The 12,681-nt window shown below is 38.8% G+C and overlaps 1 protein-coding gene across 1 annotated transcript in view; it reads left to right on the forward strand.

Moving 5' to 3' along the window:
- The window catches only part of LOC113976083 (netrin-4-like), a 48,039-nt gene that overhangs the window by 15,717 nt on the left and 19,641 nt on the right, over nt 1-12,681 (forward strand). The window contains exon 3 of the mRNA XM_027700876.1: nt 3,005-3,268. Within this exon, the coding sequence (XP_027556677.1) occupies nt 3,005-3,268 (264 nt within the window). The remainder of the gene's footprint in view (nt 1-3,004; nt 3,269-12,681) is intronic.

Raw genomic sequence — 12,681 nt, forward strand, 5'->3', positions numbered from 1 at the left:
GAACAAATAAGACAGTTGGAAAGGTGGAATGTCTCTTCCTACAGCTCATGACTCTAGGAGTTTAGTAATACTTTGATCCATTTATAATCTAATATTTAAAATATTTATGCATTAATGGTTGTGACAGCTAAACTCTTATGTTTTACCTATACTTATTAAAATTGCATGTATTGAACATCCATCTCCAGGGATTCTCAGAGAATTTTACAGATACAAATTTACTGATCTTCCTCCCATTCCACAAAGTACTTGAATACCTGCATCCCATTAACAAATTAAAAAAAAAAGAAAACAGGACATAAAACAGACTCCTCCTATTTCAACTGAATTCACTGGCAATCCAGAACAGTATGAGGCCATAGTTACTTGCTGAAAATTATACTGAACAGTTGTGCTAGGGATGTGACCAAATAGTTGCATTCCCAACTCTGTATTTTGATAAAAGTAACACATTCTCCTTTTTTACAGAAATAAAATTCTTTCCTGAATCATATAAAATTATCAACCAATCTGACTCTTAATTTAGGGTCCATTTTTCCTTAGGGAACTATAAACCCAAATACATTTATGGAAAAATAATTCAGGGCATGTAAGATGAAATACCAGTTCTTTTTAACAAATTTATCCCACTCTGGAATTATTTGAATCAATACATATAGTAGACTAAGAAGGATAAATTATGGATACTAATCTGTTCTTCAAGAATTATTGTTCTTAACAGTGGGGCAAAACATATGTTAAGCAAGATCTGATGACTGCCTCTTTAATGTGAGAAGAAACATCCAATCAAATATCAAATATTAAAAATTAGGCAGGAGATAGTGATTACAGTATACTATTCCCTATGCTCAAGGGTTTTAACCACCAATATTTCAAGGAGAATTTGACATTCAGAAGACAAGAAAGAGGGAAATCCCATTTTCCAGTTTCATGCATATACGAAATAGCGCTGCTAAACTGATTTAATTATGGAATAAAACTGCTACCTCTGTGCAAAATGCAGATCACTTAAACATAGTTCTATTGGCACAACACATCTATTCCGACTTTGCTGGTACAAAATATCTTTATTTAAGTAAATCTTCAGTATCTTTGATTTTTACAAAGTTAAGGAAGGTTAATTCCTTAGTGCTTGTTGAATCCAAAAGAACATATAAGTGCCACTCCCAAAAGACCTCACTAGTGTTATGTCACCCAAATCAGATCTTTAACACTTAACAAGACTTGCCTTGGGAGAAATAAGGACAAACAAATCCAGTGTCACCACTGAGCCTATCCTAGACAGAAATGTGTCATAAATTAATCATACAAGCAAACTCTTGTACCTCAGCTGGAACAGAATACTGTTTTTTCTTAAAAGGATGCCACAATCCCTATGGGACTTCCAGGCTATTAATGTCTCTACTCACAAATGATGTTCAGCATTCTAAGGGGATATGGAAAATGCCAAAGCAACTCCCCTCAAGAGATGCAAGGTCAGAAATGAAAATATTTGCAAAACAATAAGCCCACAGGAAACTAAACCTTTTTCCAAGCTGTCAAGCAGAGAAATGAAAAACAATACAGCTCTGTGAAAGCAAATGGCTCTATGCTGAGAGGAGAGCACCCAACAGCTGTTCTTTTGCCTAAAGAACTCAGTGCTGTGTGAATGCCAATTAAGACATGGGGAGGACAGTTTCACAAGGACTTTTAACCATTCTTAGAGATCCCTGACCTTAGCAGGCTTTGAAGAACTATTCCATCCAGTTCACTGTCTTGGTCTTAGTTTAATTGACCACAGGGGAGGAATATGTGTGTGCCTGTACTTGACCAGCTGATCAGGACTCTGAGAAAGCACTCCACCTTTGTGTGGTCCACAGGGGACTGGGAAGGAGGAGAGAGGGTTCATACAATGCTTTCCACAAAAAAAATTAGGATTAGGGGAACTGGACAGAAGAGATTCGGTCTTTGCCCTGTGAAAGTAAGAGAAATGCTGGGCACCTTAACAGAATAAAACGAGCCATTTGCTTATGGTTCCATTGACCAGGGGAATGTAGACAATGGGGTGGAAAGGCTCGGGCTATTTTGTCATGGCTTCATTGCTCAAGCAAGAAATTATGGGCACCTCTGATCTCACCAAGCAGGGCTGTTTGCAGCTTTGTAAGTAGCTGACAATATAAGAGAATTAAAAGAAAAAAAGGAATGGAGCTTACCAAATAGAAAATGCTGTGGACAGGTGGGAAAGGTACCACTGCCTTTGCTGTGGTACTGGCAGGTGTAGCCCTGTGCAAAGCCTGGCAGCTGATTCTATCAGCTCTAGGGGGTTTTGTCTCCCCATGTTCCATCAACATGCAGCAGAACTATCTTCTAGGCATGTACCACAAGCTCTGTTTTTTGGCTCCTGCAAGCAAAAAGGAGCAAGAGTATTTTACATGCTGAAAGTATTGAAATTGGTGAGTTCACTAGGAAGAAAGAAAAAGAAAAACAGAGAGAAAGAGGCAATCCCTATAGAAACAAAGCTTTAACTCCACTAACACTAACAGAGTGAGTCAGACAGACACTGTGACCACTTATAAAGCAGGGCCAAAGAATCCCAAAGGCAAGTGCCTCTGCCACGATGGAAAAGCTCAAGCAGAGGAGAAAACAGCTCTCAAATTGGATTTTGCACATCTAAGCCTGGGAATAGTGCAACCAGTTGTCTAGTTTACTGGCAAAGACTGTGGTGCAGCCCTTCATTATCAACCTCTTCCAAAAGCAACAGAAAGAAGCACACCCTGGGAGACAGAGAAGGGTAGAATGGTGCATGAGCTAAAATACATGTTCTACTGCCAAAATATGACAGTCACTGTTATAAACACCAAATTAGAACCGCGATGCTCAAAACTGAACTGTTGATGCTCTAGAAAATTATCAAACAACAAAAATGCTGTGACAAAAGATTCACAACCTGAACACTGTTTTGGGATATTTGCTGTGTATGCAGAATCCTATATCTGTTCTGGCATGTGTATGTTCTCTCTTTCAGGTGATTTATCGTGCCTTAAGTCCGGCTAACAAGATCGAGGACCCCTATAGTCCTGAGGCTCAAGATCTCCTGAAACTCACCAACCTCCGCCTCCTTTTGTTAAAAAGACAGGAATGTCCATGCCATGGTTCAGGATTGGTAGAGAAGCCCCAGAGGTTTGCCCACTATGCTATTTACGACCTAATCATCCGGGGAAGCTGCTTTTGCAATGGGCACGCAGAGGAATGTGAGCTGGTCAACAGGACAGGAGTCGTGGAGAACATGGTGAGTTCTAGACAGTCACCAACCACCTAAACTTGCTACTTGCTTCTGCTGTCTCAGCCTGACTGTATATTTTGTGTATGAGCCTGTCCCAGCTTCCCTAAGCCTATCTAAGGAAAGGGCATCACGGTCAATCCACATTAACGAAACCTACACCACTCTAGGAAAATATTTCCTATAATCCTTTCTGCAGTTCCATGTATATTAATTTCATTGCTAAAAACTTTGGACTGAAGATATCTATAAGTTGGAAAGGGCCTTTGTAATTGGAACAGAGATCAAACCCCAAATATAGTGAATGAAATCTCCTACCTACAGGACTACACAGAACTGAACAAATATTTTTAATACAAAATCTGCCCTGGCCAGAATTTCAGTGTCAGATTTCAAATCTCAGATTTTCTAAGTTTGTGAGACATGAGCAGTTCTGTCATACTTAGGGTATCAGCCTTCACTCATAGGTTTTCAACCTTCTGTGTTCTCGTTACTTTCACTGCATAGACAGCAATGTTCAGGATGTGAAAAAAATTTCCATGCCCCCACTCTTTTATCCCTGCATCTTTAAATAAGGTAGAATATTTTTTTTAAGTAAAATTATTCTACAGTACTGTGACTAGCCCTATGAGTTTATTCTTTTATATGCATTTGACCCTGGATGTAATAACAGTCATAGGAAGATTAGGATAATCAAATATCCAGGTACATCTAAACACATACATCACGGACAGAATTCAACCCACTTTAAACTAATCAATGGCTCCACAGGTTCCAGAAGGCTGTCTGTCTCTGTGTTGGGTTTTGAAAACCCAAATAACTCTCAGAACTTTAGTCCCTGGTGCACTCTGACATAATAGACCCAAGAAAAACATCCTAGGATAATTTCTGTCCCTTTAGATATACGGTACACTTGATATTTTGGAGTATTTTACTTTGGAATGTGTATTCTTTGTCTTCCTTTCAACTTTTCTAAGCTCAGAGGTAGATATTGTAAGATAACTAGAACTGTATGACTTTCACAATATTTTGAAAATCATTCTGAATCTCTTCCATCTGTGGGATAATTTCAAGATTCAGCTACACTAGGTGATACCGTCAGATTCAGATAATGTAGACTCACTTAAATCATAACTGTGTTGAGAAAAGCTGTTTAAAGAGTGCATCCTCCCTACTGCAAACTGTTAAATATACACATAGTGAAATCAAATAGATGAATAACATGCTAAATGGACACAGCTGGTAGAAAAATAAACATTCTGCCCCTTCGAAAAGGAAAACACAATATTGTGTATATCACTGGCATAAGGACTGTAAACTATGACTGGATATTTTTTCCCACTGGTCACAAGGGAATAGAATCTTCTTGGGCCATCAATGACTTCACAGGGCAGAAGGTGAAATAGTTTTGAAGAACTGCACTTCATGAGTGACTCATGTCCCAGGAGACAAGAGGGTGGATGTAGCACATGATTCGCACAGCCTTTGCCTAAGAAAGTCTTTGCCTAAGCAGGGATTCAAACACAGTAAAAAGTAAGAAAAGCTTTCCAGAATTTTAACTGCCTCTAAAATCCTAGATGAGACCCAGAAAAGATCATAAGTGAACTGTTTTGAGTCCTCACGTAAGAGTATGATCAAGCACACCTAAACCATTCACTAGTGGATGCTTGTTGAACCAGATTTTTAAAATTTCTGATTAAGAGGATGCAAACTCTCAGTAGTTGCTCCAGTCTCGACATTTTGAAAGCTCTTCTTTAGTGCCTGCCTAAATAATCTCTGCTGCAAATTAAGGTGACTCCTTCTTGTCCCCTCTCCCTCAATGTCATGGAGAGCAGTTGTTCCTCATTCTGCAGATATGATTGGAAAGTTCTTATCATGTCCTTCCTTAGGTTCTATTTTTTGTACTAACCAGAAAAGTGTGAAACTTAGGTGGTCAAAATTTAATATTCTACACACAGATCATACAAGCCTGGAATAAAGATGATCATGGTATTGTGCTCCTCTTTTCTGTGCTTTAGTCATGACACCCAACTCTTTCTCAAACACACAATGAAGAGCCAGGTTGCTGAATCCTTTTACACTTTATCTAATACTTACCAATGATGATATTGTAATGTTGAAGGGATACTTCACACAGGTACAGACCTCAGGGTTTGGTTTACACAGGCAGCATGAGGGAGTTTATGTGTGTAACTTTGCATCTTACAATCTACTTGCCCACATGAAAGAGGAAAAGGCCTTTGTTGTTGAGGGGTGAACACCAATGACATAGTTTCTATCAGCCAAACTACATTGCAAAAAAATCTTTGTCATTTTGCAATTTCTTGGTAGAGGGAAGGTGCTCTACCTTCAGTCACATGGTGACTGAAACAGGGTGTAGAAAAGAGCTGTTAGAAACAAACACTGCACATCCAGAAATAATTTGATTAATCTACTGGCCACGTTTAATATTTAATGTACACATGGGCCAAGAAAGTCTCAAGACACACAGTTTTTAATGTAGCTGGTGATGTCACAGAATGAAGGCAGAGCAACTTCATATTTCCTAGGCTGCTGTCAAGTAATTAAATAAAATGCTGGAAAAATACAGACCTCCACAGCAAGGCTTAAGTAATATGAGTTTCAGCCTCTTAAGAGTTCAGAGTCCTCCTATGATGCATTTGTCTTCAGTAGTTCACAAAAACAAAAGCAACTTCACATAGAAAACAACTGTAGTTGTTTGCCATGGGATGGGCCCAAAATCTGAGATCATTCTGCACTTAGGTCTTGAAAAAGACATGACTGTGCTAACTTGTAAGTCTGCTCTTCTTACTCGTGACAGAAATCTGTTCCAGTTGTAATACTTCTAACACTGCTAGACCATAGGCTAAATAATGCAAAAAACTAAAGCTAATTTCTTGACACTTTTGAACCAACCCTTTTCAACACCATTTTTTGGGGGACTGGATGATCTATGATTACTAGATGATCTGCCAGTGATCAGTTTATCTGTGGGTCTGTCAGTTTAGCCGTGACAACCCAGTCAGTGTCTGGTTTCTCTGCTGAGGCTGCCAGTAAGAAATGCAGCTCTAAGAGAAGAAATGTCACAGATGCCCCAGTGTCATAGCAACAAATGAATACAAGAAAACTGAAGATCATAAAACCAATATCCAAATGGTGCCTCATAGCTTGAAATCCTGCATAGTTTCATGCATATTTTGTCTGGTCATAAGTTTGTGAAAATACAGTGAGATTCAAAGTAGACCCATAGAATCCAATGAAAATGTTCTCTGACTTCTTTTTTTTGGCAGCAAAGCAGTAATAATTACTCTATCAATGTGTTTTTTTTAAAAAAAAAAACAAGCCATGCATCCACCTCTACACAATTTATCTAGATCACATTTTCCTTATGAACTACTGAGAATATCATGTCAGATAGCAGGAAAACTTTGAGAAATGAAGATGGGAGCTCTAAATAATAGGCAAGGAACCTCTAGACAAACATATCTTGAATTTGGGGTTTGTTGCTATTGACAGTGATGTTTTCCTGGTTTCTATTTAACTTTCCTCAGACTAAAAAAAAGACAGTGATGTCATTCTACCTAACTTAAATAGTTTCTTCTGGTAGCTAAAAACACAATTCCCCTTTATGAATATTGCAGCCTGCATTATTCAAACTCTTTCAAGCAGCTTCTCTGTCAGTAAGGGAAATTATTGAGATTGCATTTTGCCACAGAAACTACAGAGCAGCATTTACTTTTAGATGGAGGGCACCAATACACCAGGACCTGGCCACCTCAATACATCTACTCTTCTACAGTTGGATGCAAAGGAACATAATCCTGTTCCAGGTATTGCTGTTGTAGGATGTACAGAGTCACATGTTACTCTACAGTAAATTATTTCTTTATCAAGTTCCAACAAAGATAGTAAGAGCTATCAAGTTTAGGATCTGCTTTGATGACACATTTTAGCTGAGCCCAGAGATGCTTCCAGAACAAAGTTTACAAAGCAAAAAGTGCACATGGACAGAACACAGAATCTAGACCAAAGTCCTTTTCGTTTGCCAAACATTTCACAATTCTCTGTCTAGTCCATGAGAAGTAAGTATGGACAGAGGAAAGTGAATGTGGATTAGAATGTTTTTGTATAAAGAATTAGTTGGTTTTTTTTTTTACTTGTTAATTATTGGTACCTACATTGCCAGGAAATTCTTACAAGTGGCCTCGGATGTTTCTTTTGCCTCTTTATCCTGTTTACAGAGACAAACTAGACTCCCTGTGGGTCTGATCCTCCACAGTGAAGCAAATGGAAAGTTTTCCACTTAGTTCAAAGGGAGTAGGATCTGGTTTTAAGTAGGATTCCTTGTTTGGCATAATGGAAGTTACGTAAGGTAAAACTTGTTTTTCTACATCAATTTTCTAGGTGACTTGGCACTTGTAACCCTTGCAAATACTATCTACCTCCTCTTCAGATATCTTGTGCAGTTCTACTGATAATCCCCAGCTAAGTTTTCACATTATCTGATCCAAGCTGTGCCAGTCTGTATGATGTCCAGCACTCAGAGCTGCAGGAGGTGCTCTCTGTTGTAGTTGACAGCTCAAAGAGTATGTTTTGTTTAAGAAAAAGTTACCTGTGTCCATCAACTATGGGAGTAGGTTCAGGAATGTAAAAAAAAAAAAAAAAGGTTCCAAGAGCTTCTAGATCACATCAGAATAAAATCTAAAAACAGATCCCTGAACTGATTGTTTCTAAAAATTAAAACTGAATATGGACTTCAAGCTATACCCATAATGATCTGGAAACATAGAAAATCATATAAATTATGCCAGCAAAAGGTAGTAATGAATCACATGAACTACATGGAAAGAAAGTGGTGTTGCTGCCACCTTTGCCACTCAGAGTGGGCCAAAGCTTTTCACAGGAATCCTTGTGGGTTCATGCAGGTGGGTGAGAAAGTTTTAGGTATTTGTGTTCAGAGATGACAAAGAAGCTGACAGGGGAGCATCAAGGAAAGTTTCTCTTGAATTGCAGTGGATAGTGTTGGTGAGTTTCTAGTTCCCCAGGGCAAGATGTGCTTCAAAACTGACTCTAGATGACCTCTTGAACAATTACTTAGATAAAAGTTGGAAACGGATATTCAGACTTTTCTTGTCACTGGTCACCCCAGAAGATCCTATTTTAACACATTCTCACAAAAGTCACCTGAACCCTTAACTGAAGAATACCTACATAAGTCTAAAAAAGAGCTTTCCTATACATCCCATGCTTCTCTTGTTGTTTCAGGAAGACTGGCACTTTAAAGTATTGACCCCATTCCTGCCAGGAGTTGCATCTTGGCCAACCCAAAAATCAACACCTCTGTCCTTCTGAGTTATTAAAAATTTGAAGTCAAGCAAAAATATGGTACATGTTCCCCCTTTATTTTAGACAAATTGTATCCTCCAAATTCAAGCACATTCTGGGCTGTGCTTCTACCCTCTTCTGATCATAACCAGTGTTTAACTTGACATCCAGGCAGGTGCTCCATGAGCTCTGAGAACCTGTGGTTTGCAGCCAGAGCATCTGGCATTCCTACCATCAACATGACATTTTGAGTATCTGTGGTTTAGATAATAACCACACTTTTGATGCTATGACCTCTATAATGGCTCAGTCAGGAGGAGTTCTGCTATCATAAAGTTGACAAGTTTTTCCTACATTTTATTATTGTTGAGGAAATGTCTTTTACTACTGCTGAATCCAAATCAGAAAAACATGCCTATTCAGGAACAGTGTTTAAACACAAGCCTAAAAGCTTTTCTGAATCAGGGCTCAGTGTAGATCCACCCATGCAGATATTCATCTTACTTGTACAAAATCATCTCTTATTTTGTGGAATGGACTACTAAATAATTTCCTATCTGACATCAGTAGCCTTTAAACACAGCTTTTCTTAAAAGCACTGGCTATGGGTGAGCTATTTAAACATATAGTAATTTTATTGGTTAATTGCTGTAATTAATAACGGTGTTTGTTGTTTTAATAACTTAAATTATGTTCTCTGCCAGTTTCATCTCTGTGAAAGAACAATAATAATCCCATTAGTAGAAACATTTGATTAGAAACACTTCTAAATATATCTTAAGGCTGATAAAATATGCCTTATAGTTCTTTCAAGGATTGCTTTTCACATTAAAGCTACAAGAATCTGTGTGTGTGTGAGGCTAAGAGAGGGAAAGAGTTGTTTCATCTCACAGCTATCAGCCATCATTTGGTACCAATATCTCTCTGGTGTCCCATAGTCCAGCATATTTCTGAGGTTCTTTCATTTAAGATCCGTGCAATATGTTTTTTCTCTCTAAGTTGAGTTTGACAAAGCTACCAACACGAGGATGTTTTGTGATGTGATGTGATGTGATAATCATAGGACCTGCTGTGTTTGGCCTCATATATTCAGTCATTGTGTTTTTAAGCTCTGCTGGGACTGAATAGACTGTTGTGTTGTTTCTGTCCTCAGCTCACCTATGTGTTAGTAGAACAAAAATTTTCAGTCTTTTACCGAAACTTTTCAAGGCCTTTCAGCCAGTTCATTCATCCCCAATGAATATTCCACTAATTTAAGCAAATCTTTCTAGAGCTGTAGCTTGTGGGTGCACGGAATTTGCATTTTAATACTTTAGCAGCAGGTGCACACAAAATATAGAGAAATTTTGCACAGGATTATTTAAAAATTCCATTTTATTTGGTGCAAAAAAGTTATGAAATCCTACATATATTTCCTTGCCTTGATTCACTCACTGTGCTGGAAGGGCCTCAGGGATTAGCTTTGCATCATTTAGGCGTTTAGAATCTCTTCCTTACTGTACATAACTTTTCTGCTAAATCATGGACTTTGTCACCATTTTTCTCCCTTCCCAGATTACTTATAAATTTGGCTGGTCCTGTGCCTTTTCAGCCCTGCCCTCCCCCCACTCTGCAAGCTGCAGCCATTTGCAGAGAAGCTGCAGGAATCTATTTGTGTCTTGGCTTCATCTGTTCCATTACTCAACATAATTTCTCTTGAATGGGAGCTGTGCATGCTGCCAAGTTCACTCAATATAGAGGTAAAAACTCAGAGAAGAACTCACAGGCCCACTTTGGGATGGGGTTTTCAATCACACACCCCTGGAGCCACTGTGGCTTAACCAGTAGAAACCCAGATGAGTTGAGACAGTTGCTGGAGTTAGCCAGATTTATCCAAAATAAATGGCAGAATTATTTGGCTTGTTGAATGAACAGGTCATGTCCGAACTTCTCTGAACTGCCCACAGTGTGCTAATCCATATGCCTGACCTGTAAATCCACAAATTCCTGTCCATATATCAGAATCTAAATCTAATCTTCTCCCATCTTTCCTCTCCTGAAACTACTTCTGGGTCTTTCTACAGTAAAGGTTGGCAGTCAGGCCGGACTGCCCAGTAGCATCAGGAACAAAGCCTTGAACAAGACCAAACTCAGTTGTGCCATGCCCTTTCAGGAGATTTGAATGGTGGTATTTACTCATTATGCTGTGATTCAGGCTGCTAAAATACTGAGTCTCGCTCCCCCTTCTGTTTCCTCCGTTTTTAAGACACTCACCAGGAGCTGGTGTCCTGCTGTAACTCAGATGCTGCATTTAAGCCTCACAGCTGTTATTTGTGTGCAGTTTGGTACAGATTAATAATGGAGTTTTTGACATTGCAGGCAAAAAAAAGAGGACAGCTTACTCAAAAAAAAATCAATAAAAATCAAGCTAGAATTCAGAAAGAAAACAGGAAGAAAGCACAGTGAAATATGGACTGAGGCACAACCAGCTGTGTATAAAGCCTGAGGGAGATGAATTCAGACAGAGGATGGAGCTGTGTTTTGAAACTGTCATAGGTTGAGTTATATCCCCTCACAGGAAGCATGATTTTTATACTTCTTCTGGTCTGTTTATCCTGCTCTTTTGTTACTGTTCAAAAAGGTCTTAGTGGTGCCAGTCTGAATATTCAGCTGAACACTATCACTGATTTTCCTCCACCATTGTCTCTTCAGTGAATTTGGAACCAGGGGCAGCTCATTCACTTATTCACTGCTGTGGAGTTCAAAACCTGTATGGGCTGAGGTGGCATTGCCACAAGGGTCCCAGATCTTCTTATTTTACTACAAGCAGGTACTACAAGCCTCTGATGTCATTGGAAACTGCTGTATCCAAAATTTCTCTGGCGACATTACAGGGAGAATCCAGAATCCAAAGACAAACATTTTCCCCGAATCAGCAACAGTTGCTCTGACCTGGAATACTTCCAAATTTAACCTGCATTGATTAGGAAAAAAAAGCCCACCAAATAGACTGAGAATAGCCCAGGAGAAAGAGTAAACTGAATTTACTGAAAGGATAATGGGTAAAGAAACTAAGTGGGCAGAGAGAAAGCAAGAGGCTTCAGATATTATATAAAGCTGTTTAGAAATATGTTATTTGTATATATACCTTATTAAAGGTATTATACAAATAGTTTAGAAAAATTTAAAAATTGCAGGACAAACAGGTGGAAAATTTTCACTCACTTTCTCAGCTGTGGATCAGAATTCAGGTGAAGCAACTCTGTGCAGCCAAAGGTGAATAAAAATCATGTAACTTCTTGGACCTGTTGTGTGAAAACAGGATGTGGTCTGACACTGTTTGCTATAAATCAACCAGAAGTTACAGAGCTTCATGGAAGAACTACTGGATGAAATTCATGGCTTAGTATAGGAGGTTCGAACTGATCATCCTGGCATTAAAATCCATTAAACTATAACCTCCTCTATGTCCTGATTCAAAGCTGCTCAGGTGGTAGATGTAAAAATCAAAGCCTTTGGCAGCAACACCAGACTTGTAACAGCACGACTGTACTGTGAGGCAGATGAAGGAATTAATCCAGATTAAAAATACTAGTGCCAAGGGAAAAAAACATGCTTTAGTTTTTTTTAAACATGGTTTGGTTTCACAGACCAATTTACACATGACTCAGGGCATGATGCAGGCGATGGCATAGAAAAAAGTAGTAAGGAAAGCAGAAATGTCTCAAATTGAGACTGCCCCCAAAACCTTTGCATCATGAAACCACAGTCTAAGAATTTAGCTGCTGTATCAAAACACAAAAGCAGAGCTTTAACATGGCCATTAAAGCCAATATGATGGTGATTGAGTATAACAAAACATTTTTGTTCCTTTCCTGGACTAATAATATCCTCTAACTGCAAGTATATCAGCTTCTAAACTTTTACCCTTTGCCAAAATTGATTGGAATACTGGAAGCAGGAGTTTTCATCTTTCAAAATTGACAGCCTGCATTAGTGACATAAGGAACCCTGGTTGAACACGCTCAGAGTGCAGGACTGTGAGAATGCAAACTTTAACAGGTGATGCACACGGTACTTCAGACTTTTGAAATGGGGAGATTTATATGATCACACAG

Source organism: Neopelma chrysocephalum, unplaced genomic scaffold (genome assembly GCF_003984885.1).
Source record: "Neopelma chrysocephalum unplaced genomic scaffold, ASM398488v2 Primary Assembly neopelma1_147, whole genome shotgun sequence".
Classification (NCBI taxonomy): Eukaryota; Metazoa; Chordata; class Aves; order Passeriformes; family Pipridae; genus Neopelma; species Neopelma chrysocephalum.